Genomic DNA, 22,959 nt, shown 5'->3' with positions numbered 1-22,959 from the left:
TTTCCTACCATTATTACCCTATAATTATTAATATAATATTACTAGGATTATATTACTGCTATCATTATTACCCTAACACTATGAGATCCCTATTCCTAAAGCTGTTGATCCAGAAGAAGGCGAAAAACCCTGGACAATTTGAGCCAATTCATGTCACAGGGGGAAAATTCCTTCTTGACCCCGGGAAAAGGCGATCAGTCCGAGAACCCTGGATCAAAGCTGCTAATTCCTATTACAGTTTACTAATTATTACAGTTAATTAACCTAAATTATAATGAAATTTAATTATTATATTGTTAGTATTACTTTTTTTGTTGTTAATAATAATAATATAATGATACTACTATTGCTATCCCTAATATCTAAGTCCCTATTCCTAAAGCTGTTGATCCAGAAGAAGGCGAAAACCCTGGACACATTCAGCCAATTCGTGCCACAGGGGGAAAATTCCTTCTTGACCCCGGCAAAAGGCGATCAGTTCGAGGACCCTGGATCAAACTCGCTGCTAAATATTATAGTTTACTTTATTTTATAGTTAATTTCCCTAAATATGTTATTATTATATTAATTTGTTATTATTAGATTATTATTATTATTATTATTACTATTATTATTATTATTATAGTGATATTTCCATTACACATTTTTTAATAAGACTATACTATAATTATTAGTTTATTGAGACTATTCTATTTTTTATATCATCTTATTACTACTATATAACTACTAATATTACTAACATTTTTATTGTTATTTTCTTATTTATATTTATTATATCCCTAATCCTAAGCTGTTGATCCAGAAGAAGGCGAAAAACCCTGGACAATTTGAGCCAATTCATGCCACAAGGGGAAAATTCCTTCTTGACCCCGGGAAAAGGCGATCAGCCCGAGAACCCTGGATCAAAGCTGCTAATTCCTATTACAGTTTACTAATTATTACAGTTAATTAACCTAAATTATAATGAAATTTAATTCTTATATTGTTAGTATTACTTTGGTGTTGTTAATAATAATATAATGATACTACTATTGCTATCACTAATATCTAAGTCCCTATTCCTAAAGCTGTTGGTCCAGAAGAAGGCGAAAACCCTGGACACATTCAGCCAATTCGTTTCACAGGGGGAAAATTCCTTCTTGACCCCGGGAAAAGGCGATCAGTCCGAGAACCCTGGATCAAAGCTGCTGCTATTATTATATAATTATTTTTGTTATTACTCTCTTATTATTATACTATTTCTAATATTACTGCACTCTTGCTACCAATATTAATATGACTGACCTTTTTAATCTAACAATTATTAATATTATTATTATTATCATATTATTAATATTACTGTTGTTGCTGTTGATGTAATAACAGTTAAGATGTTTCCATACAAGTCTTCATCTTCTCATTGGTCTGACGAGGATGGTCCAGATGATGTTCCTCTTCCCTCTGATGTTCTTCATCATATCATGGAGGAAGGAATGCTGGCGGATTTCCTTTCTTCTTCCTGTCTGACACTGAATTCTTCTCATCGCCATGCTGACTTCTTCCTTGGTTTCTTCTTGCTCTTTAACCGTTTTCTCTTCCTCCTCCTCCTCTTTCTCTTCAACCACACTCTCTTCTTCTTCATCCTCGTTGTCTGATTTCTCATCAACCTCCATGTCTTCCACTTCATTGTCTACCTCCTCCTTGTCTTCCTCCTCCATGTCTTCCACTTCATTGTCTTCCTCCTCCTTGTCTTCCTCCTCATGGTCTTCTTGCACTTGTTCCTCCTCGCGCTCTTCTGCCTCTCCTTCCTCCTTCTTGACCTCCTCTTCCTTCAGATCCTCACACAGATGGCTTGATGTAGGTTTGGGCTCTTCTTCATCCCACGGCCATGGCAGATATTTCCTCTGAGCTTCGCGGTTCGTTGGCATGAGGCGCTAAGAAGATAAAATATTCAGTCAATTGTCTATTGAAACGTTCCAATAACATTTTTCCATCTATAGAAAGAACATGGATAAATCTGTTATAGAGAGACCATAATAACCAGTATGATCACTGACCTCCATCTTGAAGATTGGGGATGGTAAGAATTTCGTGCAGTAGATCAGGCGCTGTAGATCTCTCTCCTCCGTGGTGCTGGGGTAAGCTGAAGAGAGAAACAACCAGATAATGGGATCAGTCATAAAACGACACCATTAACCATAAGATAACATTACAAAAATATTCCTTTAATCTGTCATCAATGGAACATGACAGGTGCTTTATTTTAAAATATTCTGGATTATTGGACGGGCATAGAAAAGTAGAGAAATCTTAGTTTCAATCTTCAATTTCCTTACTGGTTCTCTCTGCGCAGTCTTCCACATTATAGTACAGTTCTGTGCTAAATGACCACATTTTCGGGATTATCAGATACAAAGGAATTTTACTGTATTTTGAGATCATCTATTAATCACTTTCTTGTGGTAAAGTCTAATTATTTAAAAAAAACCTCACTTATGAAGGGTCTAAGTCCAAAAGCGGATTCCTGCTGCCGATAGATGTCCTAAAGAGAAGAGAATCCAGTAAGTGACCACTTATCCCTCCTCAGGAATGGACAGAAGGACAAGGGGTCAGTTTTACAAAAGAGCAGCCGGTGATTTGTGGACTTGTTACCTGTCCGGGGCTCGTACTCAATAAGCCGCTACTTGTCTGAGTGGACAGCCGGCCACATGGACCTCTCCTGCTGGATCCAAGTCTCCTGCTACATGTCCATCACAGGGAAGGAAAAAACAGGACAATGAAGCCACTGACCTCCAGAGATCTGCTGCCCGCTGCCATCCTGCACCCGTCCTGAACTGTAGAATTCAAATCACAATCTGAAACACAAAAAAGAGATGTATTCCCCGATCTGATAAAGACCCAAAATCCTGCAACTTTCCACACGTATTAATAGTGAATGTCCAAAAATATATATATATTTTTTTTTAATCTAAAACGATACAAAATTCTGAGTTGAATAATTAATTGTTTGGGACGCCAATTGCATACGGTACCTTCAAGTTTGTGGCCTGTGATTGGTGCCTCATGTCACATGATCTATGACCCATAAGGAATAGCAGTGCACAAGTACAGACCGCGCAGTGCCATAATCTGGGCAGTGCAGCGCTTGGCGGTCCTATAGCTCCCATAGATCTTGTATGAGGTGTCAGTGTGCGGCTGCATCTTTTCTAACAATCTCCTCCACACTGCGGTCGTCCGGTTGTGGAGGAGAGCAGGGGCGTAGCTATAGGGGTGCAGAGGTAGCAGTAGTACCCAGACCCTGATGCCTGAGGGGACCAGAGGCTAAAAAAGAAGACACCAGTATGACAAACATCACATAGTAGATGGGGGCCCTGTTATAAATATCACACTGGGCCCCAGGAGTTTCACAATATGCCTCTGGAGAAACGGATACTGGGGACCCCAGTACTATTGATCGTGGGGGTCCCGGCAGTGATTAAACATGTATGGCCCCTCCGGTGTATAGGTGAGAAATGTTTCTGGTGGGAGAATCTCTTTATCATGAGCGATCATCGTTTTCTGCGCTGTTTATTTCTTACATCTTGACATTATAGAACATTTATCTCTGGAAATCTTCATGTAACATTCTCCACGGTGGATTTTACTGTATTTTGGGCTTTGTACTCTCATATATATATATACAGACAGTGATAATACATTGGAGTGTGGCCTGTACTGGTATTTGTAGCCGTATAGGAGGAGGAATATAGGTAATACTGGACACAAATACATATGCTATATGGGATTTCATTGCTGCCCTATAAAGATATATGTATAATATTTTGTCTATGTTAATTCCATTCACAAGTACAGAATACACCCCAAAACATCAACCAAAGAGTCCCCATTTACAGCGTCATAAGAGTGACCCTATAAACAGTTCCAGCAGACCGCCCTCATTAAAAATAATGGCAGCAATGCCCCCACATAATGCCAGCAGAGTGTCCCTAATAAACATTACTACTGGCAGCAGAGAGTCCCTAATAAACATTACTGGCAGCAGAGAGTCCCTAATAAACATTACTGGCAGCAGAGAATCCCTAATAAACATTACTGGCAGCAGAGAGCCCCTAATAAATATTACTGGCAGCAGAGAGTCCCTAAGAAATATTACTGGCAGCAGAGAATCCCTAATAAACATTACTGGCAGCAGAGAGTCCTTAATAAACATTACTGGCAGCAGAGTACCTAATAAATATTACTGGCAGCAGAGAGTCCCTAATAAACATTACTGGCAGCAGAGAATCCCTAATAAACATTACTGGCAGCAGAGAGTCCCTAATAAACATTACTGGCAGAAGAGAGTCCCTAATAAACATTACTGGCAGCAGAGAGTCCCTAATAAACATTACTGGCAGCAGAGAGTCCCTAATAAACATTACTGACAGCAGAGAGTCCCTAATAAATAGTACTGGCAGCAGAGAGTCCCTAATAAACATTACTGGCAGCAGAGCGTCCCTTATAAACATTACTGACAGCAGAGAGTCCCTAATAAATATTACTGGCAGCAGAGGGTCCCTAATAAATATTACTGGCAGCAGAGGGTCCCTAATAAATATTACTGGCAGCAGAGAGTCCCTAATAAACATTACTGGCAGCAGAGAATCCCTAATAAACATTACTGGCAGCAGAGAGTCCCTAAGAAACATTACTGGCAGCAGAGAATCCCTAATAAACATTACTGGCAGCAGAGAGTCCCTAATAAACATTACTGGCAGCAGAGGGTCCCTAATAAATATTACTGGCAGCAGAGGGTCCCTAATAAACATTACTGGCAGCAGAGAGTCCCTAATAAACATTACTGGCAGCAGAGGGTCCCTAATAAATATTACTGGCAGCAGAGAGCCCCTAATAAACATTACTGGCAGCAGAGAGTCCCTAATAAATATTACTGACAGCAGAGAGTCCCTAATAAACATTACTGGCAGCAGAGAGTCCCTAATAAACATTACTGACAGCAGAGAGTCCCTAATAAATATTACTGGCAGAAGAGAGTCCCTAATAAACATTTCTGGTAGCAGAGAGTCCCTAATAAACATTACTGGCAGCAGAGCGTCCCTAATAAACTTTACTGACAGCAGAGAGTCCCTAATAAATATTACTGGTAGCAGAGAGTCCCTAATAAACATTAATGGCAGCAGAGAGTCCCTAATAAACATTACTGGCAGCAGAGGGTCCGTATTAAACATTACTGACAGCAGAGAGTCTCTAATAAATATTACTGGCAGCAGAGAGTCCCTAATAAATATTACTGGCAGCAGAGGGTCCCTAATAAATATTACTGGAAGCAGAGAGTCCCTAATAAACATTACTGGCAGCAGAGAGTACATAATAAACATTACTGGCAGCAGAGAGTCCCTAATAAACATTACTGGTAGCAGAAAGTCCCTAATAAACATTACTGGCAGCAGAGAGTCCCTAACAAACATTACTGGCAGCAGAAAGTCCCTAATAAACATTACTGGCAGCAGAGGGTCCCTAATAAACATTACTGACAGCAGAGAGTCCATAATAAACATTACTGGCAGCAGAGAGTCCCTAATAAACATTACTGACAGCAGAGAGTCCCTAATAAATATTATTGGCAGCAGAGAGTCCCTAATAAACATTACTGGCAGCATAGAGTCCCTTATAAACATTACTAGCAGCAGAGTCCCTAATAAACATTACTGGCAGCAGAGGGTCCCTTATAAACATTACTGGCAGCAGAGAGTCCCTAATAAACGTTACTGGCAGCAGAGGGTCCCTAATAAACATTACTGGCAGCAGAGAGTCCCTAATAAACATTACTGACAGCAGAGAGTCCCTAATAAACATTACTGGCAGCAGAGGGTCCCTAATAAACATTACTGGCAGCAGAGAGTCCCTAATAAACATTACTGGCAGCAGAGGGGCCCTAATAAACATTACTGGCAGCAGAGGGTCCTATATAACCAGTTCCAGCAGACGCTTCCCATCACACAGCCATAGAATAAATGATAAAATGCTGGTTGCCTGCGGCCACCACTAGGGGGAGCTCACAATTTCCATTTTTATACAGGTTATATAGAAGTTATTGGGGGTAATATAAATACAATGTGACAGCTCCCCCTCGTGGTGGTTTCCAGCACACTTTGTGGGGGCCTTGTCTGCTGTGTCAGGAGATCTCCCCTATTTCTGGAAACTCACAGACAATCCGGGATTTGGGGTAAATGATAAATTCCTAATAACATGAATGAAGCATCATGGGAGATGAGATAAATGGGGGTCAGTTATATCACATTATGGGGGAACTCACCGACGTCCAACTTCACTCGCCGTTGTCCTGTAACACACTGAGGACCACTGAGCGGTTGTTGTTTCAAATCCAGCGATCCCATTGGCTGCTGCTCAGTGATGTATGTAACAGTAAATTTAAAGGGACATGACTCTTATTTCACGAGACTGCATTTATGATATGTTTGCTATAATTCTGCTTATAACATGAAGCTGTGGAGATAATCTGCAGGGACGGGTTATATTTCTCTTAATATTGGGATTGGGATTAGAGGTTATATCATTTTCTATCCTGTATCAGGACATTTCTTTTATAATTTGACATATTATTAACTATCAATGTGCCATGAAGGAACTGATATCTGAAATCACAGTTGTTTAATGGACGTTGCAGTTTAACCCCTTCCTGAGCAGGTTATTTGGGGTGATCAGATCTCGGGGTTTCCATCTCTTTATCATTCCAGTGTTTGGTTTATTTCTATCATTTTATTGTAAATGATAATGGAAGTCGGATGACGGCAAATAAGCAGCGAGACCCTCTGTGCTAAGTGGTCAGGGGTGTCATGGTCTCATCCAGCATCAGAAGGGGGCGCTGTTTTTCTCTTTGCTATGAGGCCCCATAAATTCTTACAGAAACATTTGTGCTGCCGATCAGAGAGATTTACCATTCAGGAACATAATAAATCTGGGTGACAAGTCCTATGTGCGCTGTAATGGCAGCTGTACTGGTTGTCACCCAGCTTTCCCAGTCTCCTGAATGACAAGTCTGCCTAATTATACAGTGACCCTGCCCCTGCTGTTATACTGCTGCATTATTAGGTAGGTTTACCCTTCAGGGGTCTAGGCAAGTTGGGTAACAACCCTTATGGAGGCCGTCGTTCTCACCCAGCTTTTCCAGAAACAGAAAAAAACAAAAACATAAGGCCTCGAGCCGCCCACAAATCGCGGCCGTGCACATGGCCACGGCCATTATTTTCTATGAGCCTGGACCGCAGAAGACGGCCGTAATAAGACATGCCCGTTCTTTCTGCGGTCCGGGCTCCTGGGCCATGTACGGACCGTGGAAACTATGGTTGTGTGCATGGCCCCATAGCAATGAATAGGGCCGCAATTCTCCCGTGGATTTTCAGGGGAACTGCGGCCGCAAAAGCACGTTCGTGTGCATGGGGCCTAAGGAAAGCAGAGAGAAAGGGCAAGCCTTATTACGGCCTGTTCTGCGGTCTGGGCTCATTAAAAATAATGGCCGCGGCCATGTTCACGGCCCGCGATATGCGGGCGGCTCGCAGCTGTCACTCCGTGGCCGACCCGAAAATCGCGGCCGTGCACATGGCTACAGTCGTCTACATGAGGCCTAATATAAACATTGTACCAAAAACATGTAAAAAACAATGTAATGAGGATCCCGGGGTGTGATGTGATGGGGCAGATCAGAAGCGTGTAAGTGATTGTTGTAAAAGGCTGAGCCAACATAATGCTCCGTCTATTAAATAATTAGGACATTGCCAGCGGGCAGGGAGTGGGCATGTAAGGGGCAGGTGCCACACAGGGATAACTCCTTGGCAGAACGCCACTTATTAGGGATAATTGTAAAGTACAGAAGCCAAAACAAATAAGACTGGATAATATCTGTGTACAATCCTAATATATATATATAATGTACCGGCCGCTGGAGTCACATATTATATCTATCTATCTATCTATCTATCTATCTATCTATCTATCTATCTATCTATCTATCTATCTATCTATCTATCTATCTATCTATCTCATATCTATCTCTCTATCTATCTATCTATCTATCTATCTATCTATCTATCTATCTATCTATCTATCTATCTATCTATCTTCTATCTATCTATCTATCACCTATCTATCTATCTATCTATCTATCTATCTATCTATCTATCTATCCAATTCAATTCAATTCAATTCAAAGAAGCTTTATTGGCAGGACCAAATACATATTAGCATTGCCAAAGCAAGTAAGAAGTAAGGGAATGAGGGATAGGGACTGAGGGATAGGGACACATCTAGGGTCGGGGTTATACAAGTCCATGGCATATCATGTCTCTCTCAGTCTATGGCATGCAGTGACATATTGTGCCGCTTTGCCCACTGTGGTTTCCTCTTCACCCAGCAGGATGTAGAGTTTCTCTTCCTCTTCCATGGAGCTGAAGTCCGGTAAGAGATCAGAGAGTCTCCTGAAGTGAGTGTCCCTCACTGCTGAGTATTTGAACCAGTGCAGCAGGAAGTGGGCCTCATCCTCCACGGCCTCCTGGTGGCACTGTTGGCACAGTCGGCTCTCCCTGGGCTTGTACGTCTGTCTGTGGCGATCGGATTCGATGAGCAGGTTGTGGGCGCTCAGTCTGTAGCGGCTCAGGATCTGTCTGTCTCTGGGGTTTGGCAGTTTCTCCAGATATGGCGCCAGTTTATATTCTCGCTGTAGACTCCGGTATATTGTCAGTTTCTGGGATGTATTTATGTCGTTCCTCCAGTCACTGATATACTCCTCTTGGCCTTTGTTTATTGTCTCCTTGTTTTTATATAATCTATCTCTCACTGGTAAAATTAACCTAGCCTAAAAATTCTAGACTGTTCATGTCTTTGACAGTGGGCAAACTTACAAAATAAGCAAGGGATCAAATACTTATTTCCTTCATTGTATCTATCCATCCATCCATCCATCCATCCATCCATCCAGTGGCGTAACTACCGCTGTAGCAGCCGTAGCAGCTGCTACAGGGCCCGTGGCATGAGGGGGCCCGTGTCGCCCGCCGGCACGGGCCCCCACCATTGCCGCAGCCTCCGCTAGCAGCCGCTATGGCTGCTACAGCGGGACGCCACTGAATACTACGGCAGAGCAGGGAGGTATCTCCCCGCTCTGCCATTAACAAAATACATGTATCCCCTATCCACAGGATAGGGGATACATGTGTGATCGCTGGCACTGATAGGGAGAACGGGCGACTGAAAGTTCCCTGAAGTTCTCTATCACAAACCTCGGACTTCCGGGTTCTGTGTCGGCAGCTCCGTGGAAATGAATGGAGCGCCGGTCGCGCTTGTGCGCATGCGTGACCAGCGCTCCTTTCATTTTTATTGAGCTGCCGACACAGACACCGTAAGTCAGAGGTTAGTCATGGAGAACTTGGGGGGACTTTCAGTCCCCCGTTCTCCCTATCAATGCCAGCGATCGCACATGTATCCCCTATCCTGTGGATATGGGATGCATGTTATTTGTAGGACACAACAACACTGTAGGACACATTTTTTGTGGGGGGGTTGAGGACGCTGTATGGCGTTCCCTGCAGGGGGGGGGGCACTGTATGGCGTTTCCTGCAGGGGGGGTGGCGCTGTATGGCTTTCCCTGCAGGGGGGGTGCTGTATGGCGTTCCTTGCAGGAGGGGCTGTATGGCGTTCTCTACAGTGGGGGCTGTATGGTGTCCTCTACAGTGGGGGCTGTATGGCGTTAGCGCCATACAGCCCCCTCTGTAGAGAACGCCACACACTCCCCCTGTAGATAACGCCACACAGTCCCCCCTGTAGATAACGCCACACAGTCCCCCTGTAGATAACGCCACACAGATAACGCCACACAGTCCCCCTGTAGATAACGTCACACAGACCCCCCTGTAGATAACGCCATACAGCCCTCTCCCTGTAGATAACGCCACACATCCCCCTGTACATAACGCCACACAGTCCCCCCTGTAGATAACGCCATACAGTCCCCCCTGTAGATAACGCCATAGAGTCCCTCCTGTAGATAACGCCATAGAGTCCCTCCTGTAGATAACGACACACAGTCCCCCCTGTAGATAACGCCACAGTTCCCCCTGTAGATAACGCCACACAGTCCCCCCTGTAGATAACGCCATACAGTCCCCCCTGTAGATAACGCCACACAGTCCAACCTGTAGATAACGCCACACAGTCCCCCCTGTAGATAACCCCACACAGTCCCCCCTGTAGATAACGCCACACAGCCCCCCCTGTAGATAACGCCACAGTCCCCCCTGTAGATAACACCACACAGTCCCCCCTGTAGATAACGCCACACAGTCCCCCCTGTAGATAACTCCACACAGTCCCCCCTGTAGAAAACGCCATACAGTCCCCCCTGTAGATAACGCCATACAGTCCCCACTGTAGATATCTACAAAGGGGGCTGTATGGCGTTATCTACAGGGGGGGCTGTATGGCGTTATCTACAGGGGGTCTGTATGGCGTTATCTACAGGGGGGGCTGTAAAAAAGGCACTATCTACAAGGCGGGGGGTTGTGTGACTCCCAGGGGAGGGGGGGCCCCAGTCAAAAGTTTGCTATGGGGCCCAGTCTTTCCTAGTTACGCCCCTGTATCTAACTATCTATCTATCTATCTTATATCTCATATCTATCTATCTATCTATCTATCTATCTATCTATCTATCTATCTATCTATCTATCTATCTATCTATCTATCTATCTATCTAGCAGATATAAAAAAATGGCGACAGCACCCTGCAACACTAATGCCACCTAAACCACTAAATATAAATAGATATGCACTAAAGCTAAATCTACCTACAAATAGGGAGGTTCTTAGTGCACATTTTGATCAAAAAGTGTTAGCCCACCTGCCACGACAAGGCGACCTCTGTAAGGTGGGAACCTACGCTGCACATACACCCAGAACTGGGACTAAGCCTACATATATACCTGGGGATGGTAGGATCCAGCATTGAACTGATTAAAATCACCCAGGGCAGAGTGGGAGGAGTGCAAGAACAACAAGTCTATCTATCTATCTATCTATCTATCTATCTATCTATCTATCTATCTATCTCTTTTCCCATTACATACTTTTATGGCTTATTGATTCGATTTATCACCAAAAAAATTGCCGCTCCAGTGTTGCTCCAGGCATTGGGAACCCAAACAAAACCTGTTTTCTTATCGCTCATTAACTCCCATCAACAAGATTGTTGGAGGTCCGGGTGGTCAGACCCCGCTGAGCAGTTTTATTTTATATCCTGTATAATCAATATGGTCTGTCATGGGAAAAATATCCTTGAAATGTCCCTGGAGGACCCATGACAATTTGATAATCCAAAACCAAAACCATGAAAAATCCAGTAATCTAGATTTTATAGGTGTTGAGAATATCAAAAAAGAAATAAAAATACCTCTGGCTGCCCAAACACATACAATGGCTGTCGGTCGATACCCCCATACACATTAGATAGTCGTCAGACTTTTTTATGTTATGTGTTTGGGAACCTTTAGGACATGTTCACACAGCTTTTTTTTTTGAGCATTACTTCCCATCCCAAGTAATGAAATCATAAATCTGATTCTCGGCATAGAAGTAATGACGGATAATATAGATGATATCAGTGGTGAGTAATGGAAGGCGAATTACCAATAAATCGTATTTTTGGAATTCATCTCTAACATGTATATTTTGAGTCTACATCAAATATGTAATCGGAGGTTCACTATATGGACAAAAATTGGGACCCAGCTCTTAATCATTGAATTCCGGTGTTTCCTTCAGTCCCTCAGGTGTATAAATCCAGAACCCGCCGTGCAGTCGCCATTACAGACATCTGTGATAGAATGGGTCATTGTAAAGACATCACTGAATCCCAGCGCGGTCCTGTAATAGGACGTCATCGATGTAACAAGTCAGTACGTGATATTTCTTCCCTCCTAGATATTCCACCATCAGCTGAGAGTGATATTATTGTAAAGTGGAAGCTTCTAGGAACCACAGCAACACAACCACGAAGTGCAGACCACGTAAAGTTACAGAGCCGGGCGCCGAGTGTTGAGGCGTATAGTGTATAAAAGTCGCCAACGCTCTGCTGACTCAATAACTGCAGAGTACGAAACCTCCTCTGGCATTAATATCTGCACAAGCACTACGCCCCAGGAGCTTCATGGCACGGGGTCCGAGCAGCTACAAAGTCTAAAGTGTTTTACTTTATTTTAGCTTCTAAGTGAAATTCGCGGGAAAATCTGCAGCGGCTAATGCACACTGTTTTGGGTAGCAAATTCGCACCAGGATTTTCTGGATATGCGACGGGTGTGGATTTAGTCTAACACAGTCTATCAGTGTTGTCTGAAGTGTTCCCTTAAAGGGGCTGTCCAAGATTAGAAAAAGGGTCTGGATTTTTTCCAGATACGGCGCCCCTCTTGTCTAATGGTTTTATCCGGTAATACGTTCTTTTGGATGGGAATAAGCTGTAATACCAGACACAGCCCAGAAACAGCGCCACTTTTGTTCATGGTCTGTATCTAGTATTACACTTCAGTTCCATTTACTTTAATGGGAATGGGCTGTAATACCATATACCGCTTCTGGACAGGAGTTATAGGTTTAGGTTATAGTTCTGTGATAAGGAGAAAGATCTCCAAGTTATACAAGTGTATGCTGGATTTTTATGTTTGTAAAGAGTAAAACGCTAACATCTATATGTATAGTAGATGGGGATTACAGTTGTAATGGCCGCCGCACCCACTGTTCCCCGTCGTCATATACTGACCTCTCCATGGCATCCTCTAGCTCTTGGTGGAGACCACGTTCCTGCCTCACTCTTTTCTAATTGCGGCATCCCATGCTGCTCTCTCCTTCTGTGTTTCATACACTACCTACTGCGTGCGCTTGCTGACTCCGCCGGTCTTTAGGGCCAGCGTGCACCTACTACTTAATTCTCCCAGGGTATAAAAGGAACCTCCCCCTGTCCACCATTGCTTGAGCAATTTGGATCCTCCTAGCTTGCTAGTGATATCTGATCAATTATTTGTTTTTCCTGTGTCTGACCTCAGCTTTTACCTTGACTCTCCTTGCCTGCTGCCTGTCCTGACCTTCCTAGTGACCCGTGGCGTACCTCTGCCGCCTGCCCTGACCTTTGGCTTTACCAACCGTGCTCGTCTGCCGGTCTATGCTATACCTAACCCGGCATTCGTCTGCTGTTCCTTTACCATAACGACGGCCATCGCTAAGGGAGACTTCTCTGGGATGTAGTGAATACCTGGGGTTCCCTTAGATTCCGCTATCTGGTTTAGCCCCATGTGACCCTTGATGACACAGTGGGTTCCCACCATCCTCTGTAGGCCCTATGACAGTCTCTCTATCCACAGGCCCCGTTACAACATTCAATAGATAAATGTTACAGATACATTATGAATTGGTTATTGTACTACTTTACTGTTACACTAGGCTCTATTGCCACATGCAGGGTCATTTTAACAACTTTGTGGGACCCGTGGCAAAGATTTAAAAGGCAAATCGGCCCACACCCAGAAGATGTTCATACCACCCCTGTTATCCCACAAAACAGCTCTCAAGGGTTTATGCAATTGTGACCCAAAATAGGCGTTTATGGGAGGGTCTGTGGGTGTTCCTGGGTGGATCGAGGTAGGGCTTAAAATTTCCCTGGAATGGTGATTCAAATTTTAGGAGATCTCCACCCAGGACAACAGGCTCAAAAGCTCCATGTAGTTCCTCAGACACCGGCATAGACCGCCCCCCAGAGTGCCTGCCACTGATCGCCCACCAGAGTGCTTGTTACAGATCCTTACCCAAGCGGCTCCCTTCAGATAAGTGTATACCGCAATCAGACAGTAGATACAGCGGTCAGATAACATCACATAGCCCCAACATACATATTACACACACTGCCCAGGTGAATAGTGCCATACAGCAGAGGCGTAGCTAGGTTCTCAAGCACCCGGGGCAAAGATTCAGTTTGGCGCCCCCCCCCTCAACCTCTTTCCCGATATCTCCTTCCCCCTCGCCGTGTTTGTTTTCTCTACCAATCAACGAGTCATTTCTTTTTATGTAACGCGAGCATAAAATTATTTGTACATTTCACAAGCAATATGGTTCTATACACAACACCAGAACCAAGCTCAGTACATATATACAACACCAGCACAAATACAGCTCAATTCAGTGCAACCCCTGCCGTACAGGTGTGTACGGCGTAAAACTACAGCTCCCAGCATGGCCAGAACAATGGTGAGGATATGCTGGGAGATGCTGTTTCACAAAAAATAAATCCTATCATAATCACACCACCATCATCTCGCTGCAGATCATACAGTGACTACAGTGCTGATTAGAGGCAGAGTGAACATTTACATTAGGTGACTCACCGGTGACGTCTCAGATTCTAGTTCTTTTTCTCCATCCGGTCCAGACCTCTATGATGACTTCTCCCGGTCACTGCCCATTTCTGCAGTTTGCCGCTCACATGTCTTCAGCTTCTCACTTTTCCAACATTTCTGCACCTATAAATAAATATAAAGTTATCATTATACCACACACTACACCCCTAAATATAATAGCGCCAAACACTGCACCTCTAATTATAATAGCACCATACACCGTGTCCCACACACACACTGTGCCCCCTGTAGATAGTGCCTGCCATAGAGCCCCCTGTAGATAGTGCCTGCCATAGAGCCCCCTGTAGATAGTGCCTGCCATAGAGCCCCCTGTAGATAGTGCCCCCATATAGACCACCCCTGTATATAGTGTCCCACAAATAACTCCCCCTATAGTGCTCTACAGATAGCCCACCCCTGTATATAGCCCCCTGTAGATATAGCCCACCCCTGTATATAGAGCTCTACAGATAGCCCAACCATGTATGTAGCCCCCCTGTAGATATAGCCCACCCCTGTATATAGTGCTCCGCATATAGTCCCCCCCTGTATATAGTGTTTCACAGATAGCCCACCCCTGTATATAGACCCCCTTGTACATATAGTCCACCCCTGTATATAGTGCTCCACTAGATAGTCCACCCCTGTATATAGTGCTCCACAGATAGCCCACCCCTGTATATACTATATACAAGGGTGGGCTATCTGTGGAGCACTATATACAGTGGTTGACTATATGTACATGGGGGCTATATACAGGGGTGGGCTTTCTGTGGAGCACTATTGGGGGAGCTATTTGTGGGATACTATATACAGGGGTGGGCTATATCTACAGGGGGACTATATACAGGGGTGGGCTATATCTACAGGGGGACCATATCTACAGGGAGACCATATCTACAGGGGGACCATATCTACAGGGCTGGGCTATACACAGGGCTGGGATATACACAGGGGGGCTATATCTACAGGGGTGGGCTATACACAGGGGAGCTATATCTACAGAGGGGGGCTATATACAGGGGTGGGCTATACACAGGGGGGCTATATCTACAGGGGTGGGCTATACACAGGGGGGCTATATACAGGGGTGGGCTATATACAGGGGTGGGCTATATACAGGGGGAATATATCTACAGGGCTGGGCTATATCTACAGGGCTGGGCTATATCTACAGGGGGGCTATATACTGGGCTGGGCTATCTATGGAGCACCATATACAGGGGTGGGCTATATCTACAGGGGGCTATATACTATATAGCCCACCCCTGTATATGGTGCTCTATAGACAGCCCACTCCAGTATATAGCCCCCCTGTAGATATAGTCCCCCTGTATATAGCCCAGCCCTGTAGATATAGTCCCCCTGTATATAGCCCACCCCCTGTAGATATAGTCCCCCTGTATATAGCCCACCCCCTGTAGATATAGTCCCCCTGTATATAGCCCAGCCCTGTAGATATAGTCCCCCTGTATATAGCCCAGCCCTGTAGATATTGTCCCCCTGTATATAGCCCAGCCCTGTAGATATAGTACCCCTGTAGATAGACACCCCCCGTAGATAAAGTCCCCTGTGTAGACAAAGTCCCCCCCCCCACAGATACAGCCACACTTCTATTACAATTAAAAAAAAAACAAAAACATTTCAAACTCACCTTATTCCCGCTCCCACGCCGTCCGGCAGCCATGGAGATCTGCTCTCTCCTGCACAGGTCTCCAGGGGGTTGAACGCAGCGTTTATGAAAGGCGCTGATTGGCTGGGCAGGATGACTTTCCCTTGACCTGCCTAGGTAGAGTCGTGTGTTAACCTTAAACCATACTATCCCCCATCCCCATTTAGTAACGACACATGACACCGAGGTTGGATGTGAAATGGCCACAGCAGCCGTTTATTAATTTCACAGTTTTATAAAAACAATTTAAATCCGAAACATTCGGATAACTAGTTAGGAATCCACCAGAGAATTCCTCCTAATAATTCACATGACCCAACATGGGTCATAACATTAACCCGAGCAGAGGAAGTCCTTGAAGCCCCCTCAGATAGTCCTTTTTAAAGAACACACCGAATTAGCCATCTGCAAACCACCAATTACCTCCAGCCGTAAACCAGCTCGGAAGCACCGTTCACCTCTGCAGATGGCTCCAACCACTAGAAGTCCACTTCAAGGGGATAACACCCGATGAAGCCCTCCAGTGATATACCGACCACTAGAAGTCCACTTCAAGGGGATAACACCCGATGAAGCCCTCAAGTGATATACCGACCACTAGAAGTCCACTTCAAAGGGATAACACCCGATGAAGCCTTCAAGTGATATACCTTCTACCAGAAGACCACTTCAAAGGGATACCACCCGATGAAGTCTTCAACCATGTACCTTTTTTGGGGGACGCATACCCCCGATGCGACCCCCCCACCATTTTGTACTGACTGGCCTCAAGGACTCCCCCCGCCAGCTGCCATGACAACAGAACCTACTCCGGAAAAAAGAAAAACATGTTAAATAAGCACACAAAATAAAAACACAACGCTCATAGCCAGACGTACATAAGACCTAAAGAGTAACAAAACAAGGGTGGGAGGGTGGGAGCTTTGCTTACTGTGTGTTACTCCTCCCGCTGCTTCCGGCTCAATGCCGAGAAACAGCGGGAAGCACAGCAACGGCCCCCCCCGCCCCCCTTAACTCCTCCCCGTCCCTCCTTCAGCTCCTTCAACTTTCCCTGACCTCGTAACATTAACCCTTTCCCTACCAGGACGGTCATGTCGGCTTCCCTTAAGCCTGCAGCTGCGTCCAGCCTCTTCTTGACCTGCCTAGGTAGAGTCGTGTGTTAACCTTAAACCATACTATCCCCCATCCCCATTTAGTAACGACACATGACACCGAGGTTGGATGTGAAATGGCCACAGCAGCCGTTTATTAATTTCACAGTTTTATAAAAACAATTTAAATCCGAAACATTCGGATAACTAGTTAGGAATCCACCAGAGAATTCCTCCTAATAATTCACATGACCCAACATGGGTCATAACATTAACCCGAGCAGAGGAAGTCCTTGAAGCCCCCTCAGATAGTCCTTTTTAAAGAACACACCGAATTAGCCATCTGCAAACCACCAATTACCTCCAGCCGTAAACCAGCTCGGAAGCACCGTTCACCTCTGCAGATGGCTCCAACCACTAGAAGTCCACTTCAAGGGGATAACACCCGATGAAGCCCTCCAGTGATATACCGACCACTAGAAGTCCACTTCAAGGGGATAACACCCGATGAAGCCCTCAAGTGATATACCGACCACTAGAAGTCCACTTCAAAGGGATAACACCCGATGAAGCCTTCAAGTGATATACCTTCTACCAGAAGACCACTTCAAAGGGATACCACCCGATGAAGTCTTCAACCATGTACCTTTTTTGGGGGACGCATACCCCCGATGCGACCCCCCCACCATTTTGTACTGACTGGCCTCAAGGACTCCCCCCGCCACAGAGAAACAGGCCTTGACCACCTTAAGCCTGTGAGTTCCTCCACACCACCACCGCCCTTTCTATTCCTTCTGCTATCGCCAAGCTCCAAAGATCAATGCCAACCTCGGTCAGATGAACCCCGTCACTCCTCCAGAAATTCCCCACTCCTGACTCCAAATCCCTATGCCTCACGCAAATGCCCCCGTTTTTTGCCACAAAACGGGACACCGCCTGATTAACTTTAATGCGAGCCTTATTGACTCTCTCCACAGATCTAGCTAACCGCCAATGCTTTCTTGGGACTATGTCCGACCACACTATCACCAACTTGGGATAAGATACCCACAAACACAACATATCATGTTTGGTATCCCGCACCAACTCACGAAAGGGGCGGACTCCTAAGTCATTCCCACCCACGTGCAACACTAAGACCTCCGGAACCCTATCAAGCCGAGCATATGTCTGGAATTCCGCCAACACCCTGCTCCACGACATACCTCTAAAACCCAGCCAATGCACAACCGCATCCTGTCGCGGAATGCGCAACTGGCGACCATTCGGGCGGACGTCCGCCCTCAAAGCCCCCCAGTGCACGTAAGAATGACCCATCAACCACACCAAACACGGAGGCGACTCTGAAACTGAAAAAACAATTAGGCACCACCATATAACATTTGTAAAGCGTTAACAGCAAAATTCATAACATATGGGGGCGGACATAGGACTTAAACCTGTTGGACTCCCAACGACCAATACGCCTCACCCCCTCATCATCCAACCCCCAGCGCCCCGCTTCTGTTGCTGCGCCAATCCTGAAGGAATGAGATGAATATGAGCCTGCCGCGACACCAACCGCCGTCAAACATTTTTTAAATACAGCTCCAAACTGAAACCTGGACAAAAACGACCCGTCCACCTGACGTAACAAAGGCAAATCTGGAGACCCCCTGTTTGGCGTAAAACCCCGCATGCACTCTACTGGGCACATAACCGACCCCGGGGCGCAACCCCTTCAAAGCCTGCGATACCAGAAATTCCTTCGATACATCCTGAAAACCCCGCAACTTAAACCCAAACGCCACCGCAGACATGAACCGGTTCACCTTCGCCACTGAAAACCCCGCCTCCCAGGCGTCCCCTAACCAGTACAAAAGTGCCACCAACCTGTCTCTATCCGTATTGACGTCACCCAACTCTCTTACCCACTCCTCCCACTGCCTCCAACAAGCAGCATAAGCACTCCACGTCGTGCGCGCCAAAGACCTTTGTACCAATTGTTCTACAGGACCGAGACCAGATCCCAAAGATGCTGCGGACAAGCCAAACCGAGACGTTCCGCTCCCGGTGCCAATTGCCGAAACCGGTCCCACTGCGAGCGAGAAAGAGCATCAGCGATACAATTCCGTACACCCGGGACATGCACCGCCACCACCCACGCGTTCAACGACAAACATACCAACACTAAATGTCGCAACAATTGAACTACCGGAGGAAAGGACGCCGTGATGTTATTAATGGCAAGCACCACCCCCATGTTGTCGCAGTAAAAAACGGACCTTCTTATCCCTGAGCCTGTCCCCCCAAATGGTAGCCGCCACCCCGATGGGAAACAGCTCGAGCAGGGCCAGATTCCGCGTGAGTCCACTGGACACCCAGCTAGCCGGCCATTGACCTGCGCACCACGGACCTCCCCCGTAAGCTCCAAAACCACCCGCCCCAGCCGCATCCGTGAAAATATTCAAAACACTCGTATCCTGCGCTGGGGCCATCCATAGCGAGCGACCATTGAACTGGCCCAAGAAGTCATTCCAAACCTGAAGATCAGCACGGTACTCCTCCTTGAGCCGCACAAAATGATGCGGCGCACGCACTCCCACCGTTGCCGCCGCCAACCTCCTACCAAACACCCTCCCCATCGGCATAATCCGGCAGGCGAAATTCAACTTCCCCAGCAGCGACTGAAGCTCCCTCAGCGTCACTTTCTTCATTCTACAAGCCCGTTGAACCTCCAGCCTCAAAGCACCCAACTTATCCGCCGGGAGACGACACTCCATTGCCACCGAGTCTATTTCGATTCCCAAAAAACAAATCGTCGCTACCGGGCCCTCCGTTTTTTTTTTGTTTTTTTTTTTTTCGGCGCCAAAGGAATCCCAAAATCCCTCGCCACCTTCTGTAGAGCATGAAGCAAATTACCGCAAACCGGCGAACCCCCCGGGCCAACGCATAACAAATCATCTAAGTAATGGATCAACGAGTCGACCCCGGATACTCCCCTCTTTACCCACTCCACGAAGCTACTAAACGCCTCGAAGTATGCACAAGAAAGGGAACACCCCATCGGAAGGCACTGATCCACGTAAAAGGCCCCATTCCAAAAACAACCCAACAGCCGTTGCTTTCTGTATGGACCGGCAACAACCTGAACGCCGCCTCGATGTCAGTTTTTGCTAGCAGCGCCCCAGGACCCGCAGCCCGCACTAACCCCACCGCCTTATCGAATGAGGTATAAACTACGGAGCACAACTCGTGATCAATCCCGTCATTTACCGACGAACCTTTGGGATACGATAAATGTTGAATCAAACGAAACTTTCCGGGCTCGCGTTTAGGGACAATACCCAAAGGGGACACAACTAAATCTTTCACCGGCGACTCCACAAATGGCCCCGACATGCGCCCCAACGAAACTTCTTTTAACAACTTTTCCGACACGACTTCCACATGCAAGTAAGCCGATTTTAAATTTCTCCCCGTAACCGGAACCTCATAAGGAGGCGGAGGAATAACAAAACCAACACTAAACCCTTCATAAAGCAACCTAGCTGCCGCCCTATCCGGATACTCATTTAGATAAAGGGCCATCCTTTCCACCCTCACCGGCGACACCCCCTTGACCAGCCCCGTGCTGGTTCCCGGACCTCTTTTTTCGCAGACATTTTGCCGCCCAGTGTGATGCACCATTACACTCGGAGCACACGTGCTTGAACTTGCACGTGGCCCCAAACTTGCACTGGCCTTCATTGAATTGCCAGCAAAACCCCGCCTTTCCCCCGCCGCTTGGTCCACTCTGACTAGACTGGCCTCCCTGGCCACCGCTCCCGGGAACGGGCTGCCTAACCGGAGCCGTAACCCGTAACCAGAGAGCAATATCCTTCTGGTCCCACCGAATCGCCGGCCGAACCGCCTTCCGCTGACGGAATTGCTCATCATATCGCAGCCACGCCTGACCCCCATACGCCCTATGAGCCTCCCCAATAGCATCAAAATAACAAAATAACGCCGAACAATTTTCCGGCGCCTTTTCCCCTATCACACTAGCCAATATGGCGAACGCCTGCGACCAATTAACGAACGTCTGCGGGATAAGCCTATACCGCCGCCGTTCCTCCTCGTCCTTTTTACTCTCATCCCGCTTGCCCTTATCCAAATTGAATTTAGCCAGCGGCAAGAGAGAAAAAAAATTTCAACGTATTCATCTTTCCAGATCCGATCACGCACCTCCTGCTTTAAATGCGCCCCCAACGGACCCTCAAAACAAACATACACCTCCCCCCGAGCACGATCGTCCATGCGCACTCGATCGCCGTCCTTCTGTGCCTCAGTCTGCACCGACACCGCGACCGCCTCTCTAACCGCCACCACAGGACGCGCCTGCAACGATCCCACGTCCCTGGGGCCTTCCCAAACTACCGCAGGGGACACTTCCGTTACTACCGGCGCCGCGGCCCTATCAAGGCGCCCCACCAGCCCGTAAGCAACCCACTAAATCTGCCAAACCCGCTCCGTCGCGTCCGCCCGCGCCACTACCGGCCCCCGATGCTATGCTAGCAGCCCCCCCGCCGACACCCGACATAAAAATCGCTGGATAAGACAATAATGGAGTTATACACTCACCGGGCTGCACAGGCGCTGTGTTCCCGTCAGCCGGACCATCCTGACCTCGACGATAGACGTCCAGTTCACCTTCCTCCAGTTCTTCTCTCGCCGACGACTGTCCCTCCCAACGACATCTTCGGAAAGGGGATGAGGACGCGCTGACCGATGGGCCGGCAACCTGCCGCCCGACCGCCGGGACCCAGACTTCCGACCGGACCTGTTGCCTCGATGTCGCTGCAGATCTAGTCGTCCGTCTAGACGATCCTGACGAAGCCTGCCCCCTGGCCGGAACATCACCATGCGGGGCGGCCGTACCTTGCTCTCGACATCTTCCATCTGATGGGGGAGGGGTGACAGGGAGCCCAGCCTGCGACTCCCTGCTTACCGCCGGACCCCGTCGCGGCCTGGGATTCCTGCCAGGACGCAGGGCCTGGGAAGGGGCGGTCCTCCCAGCTGCCTGGCCTGCAGCGTCCGGGATCGGGCTCCCTCTGCGACGCCGTGTCCGCGGGACTACCTCCGGACTAAGGCGCTCTGGAGGTCGGGACCGCCGAGAGGGACGGGTCGACACAGCCCGCATCGCCGTCACCCCTGGCACCGCTCTCTGCCTGCCCAGCGCAGGAGCGGTTGTTGCCGACTCCCCCCCCGCCGCCATAGCCATGCTCGTAAGGGGGCCGGGGGAGGGGAGCCTGTCCCTTACAACAGACCCCGAACGCCGTGCCCGGCGTGGCGAAACGGCGTCCGGGATCCGCGTTAATGCAGCCACGGTCTCCTCCAGCCATCCGGGACCGTGGTGCACAGCAGCGGCACGCAGCCGCTCTAAAATCAGGGCCTCTGCCATTACTAAAGAGCCAGGCAACGGGGAGCTTTGCTTAATGTGTGTTACTCCTCCCGCTGCTTCCGGCTCAATGCCGAGAAACAGCGGGAAGCACAGCAACGGCCCCCCCCGCCCCCCTTAACTCCTCCCCGTCCCTCCTTCAGCTCCTTCAACTTTCCCTGACCTCGTAACATTAACCCTTTCCCTACCAGGACGGTCATGTCGGCTTCCCTTAAGCCTGCAGCTGCGTCCAGCCTCTTCTGTCAGTCAGTCAGCGCCTTTCATCGACGGAAGCGTCACTGGTACAAAAGGACACCAGTTTTCCACCCGTATTTATGGGCACGTTTTCGCTTCAAAATTGCACTAATCGGCAGC

General features: G+C 47.3%; 1 protein-coding gene across 1 annotated transcript; it reads right to left on the bottom strand.

The window, feature by feature from the left end:
• Window positions 1–2,822: 2,822 nt before the first annotated feature.
• Window positions 2,823–22,628, bottom strand: LOC142664422 (uncharacterized). Its single transcript, XM_075843490.1, has 3 exons — window positions 21,789–22,628; window positions 18,084–18,535; window positions 2,823–2,834 (listed from the first exon to the last, which is right to left on the bottom strand). Exons 1-3 carry the CDS (start codon window positions 22,606–22,608, stop codon window positions 2,823–2,825), a joined length of 1,284 nt encoding a protein of 427 aa, XP_075699605.1. The 5' UTR covers window positions 22,609–22,628.
• Between the last annotated feature and the right edge of the window lie 331 nt (window positions 22,629–22,959).

Source organism: Rhinoderma darwinii, chromosome 12, assembly GCF_050947455.1.
Source record: "Rhinoderma darwinii isolate aRhiDar2 chromosome 12, aRhiDar2.hap1, whole genome shotgun sequence".
NCBI lineage: Eukaryota > Metazoa > Chordata > Amphibia > Anura > Rhinodermatidae > Rhinoderma > Rhinoderma darwinii.
The sequence above is the reverse complement of the archived record's forward strand: the minus strand, read 5'-3'. Positions and strand labels throughout refer to the sequence as shown.

Bases quoted from the DNA above. Each gene is read 5' to 3' on its own strand.
- LOC142664422 (XM_075843490.1), bottom strand. From the start codon at position 22,608: ATGGCAGAGGCCCTGATTTTAGAGCGGCTGCGTGCCGCTGCTGTGCAC. The intron at 18,536-21,788 runs GTGAGTGTATAA...TTGTTTTTTCAG, and splicing joins CACAGCGCCTGTGCAGCCCG to TTTCAGAGTCGCCTCCGTGT.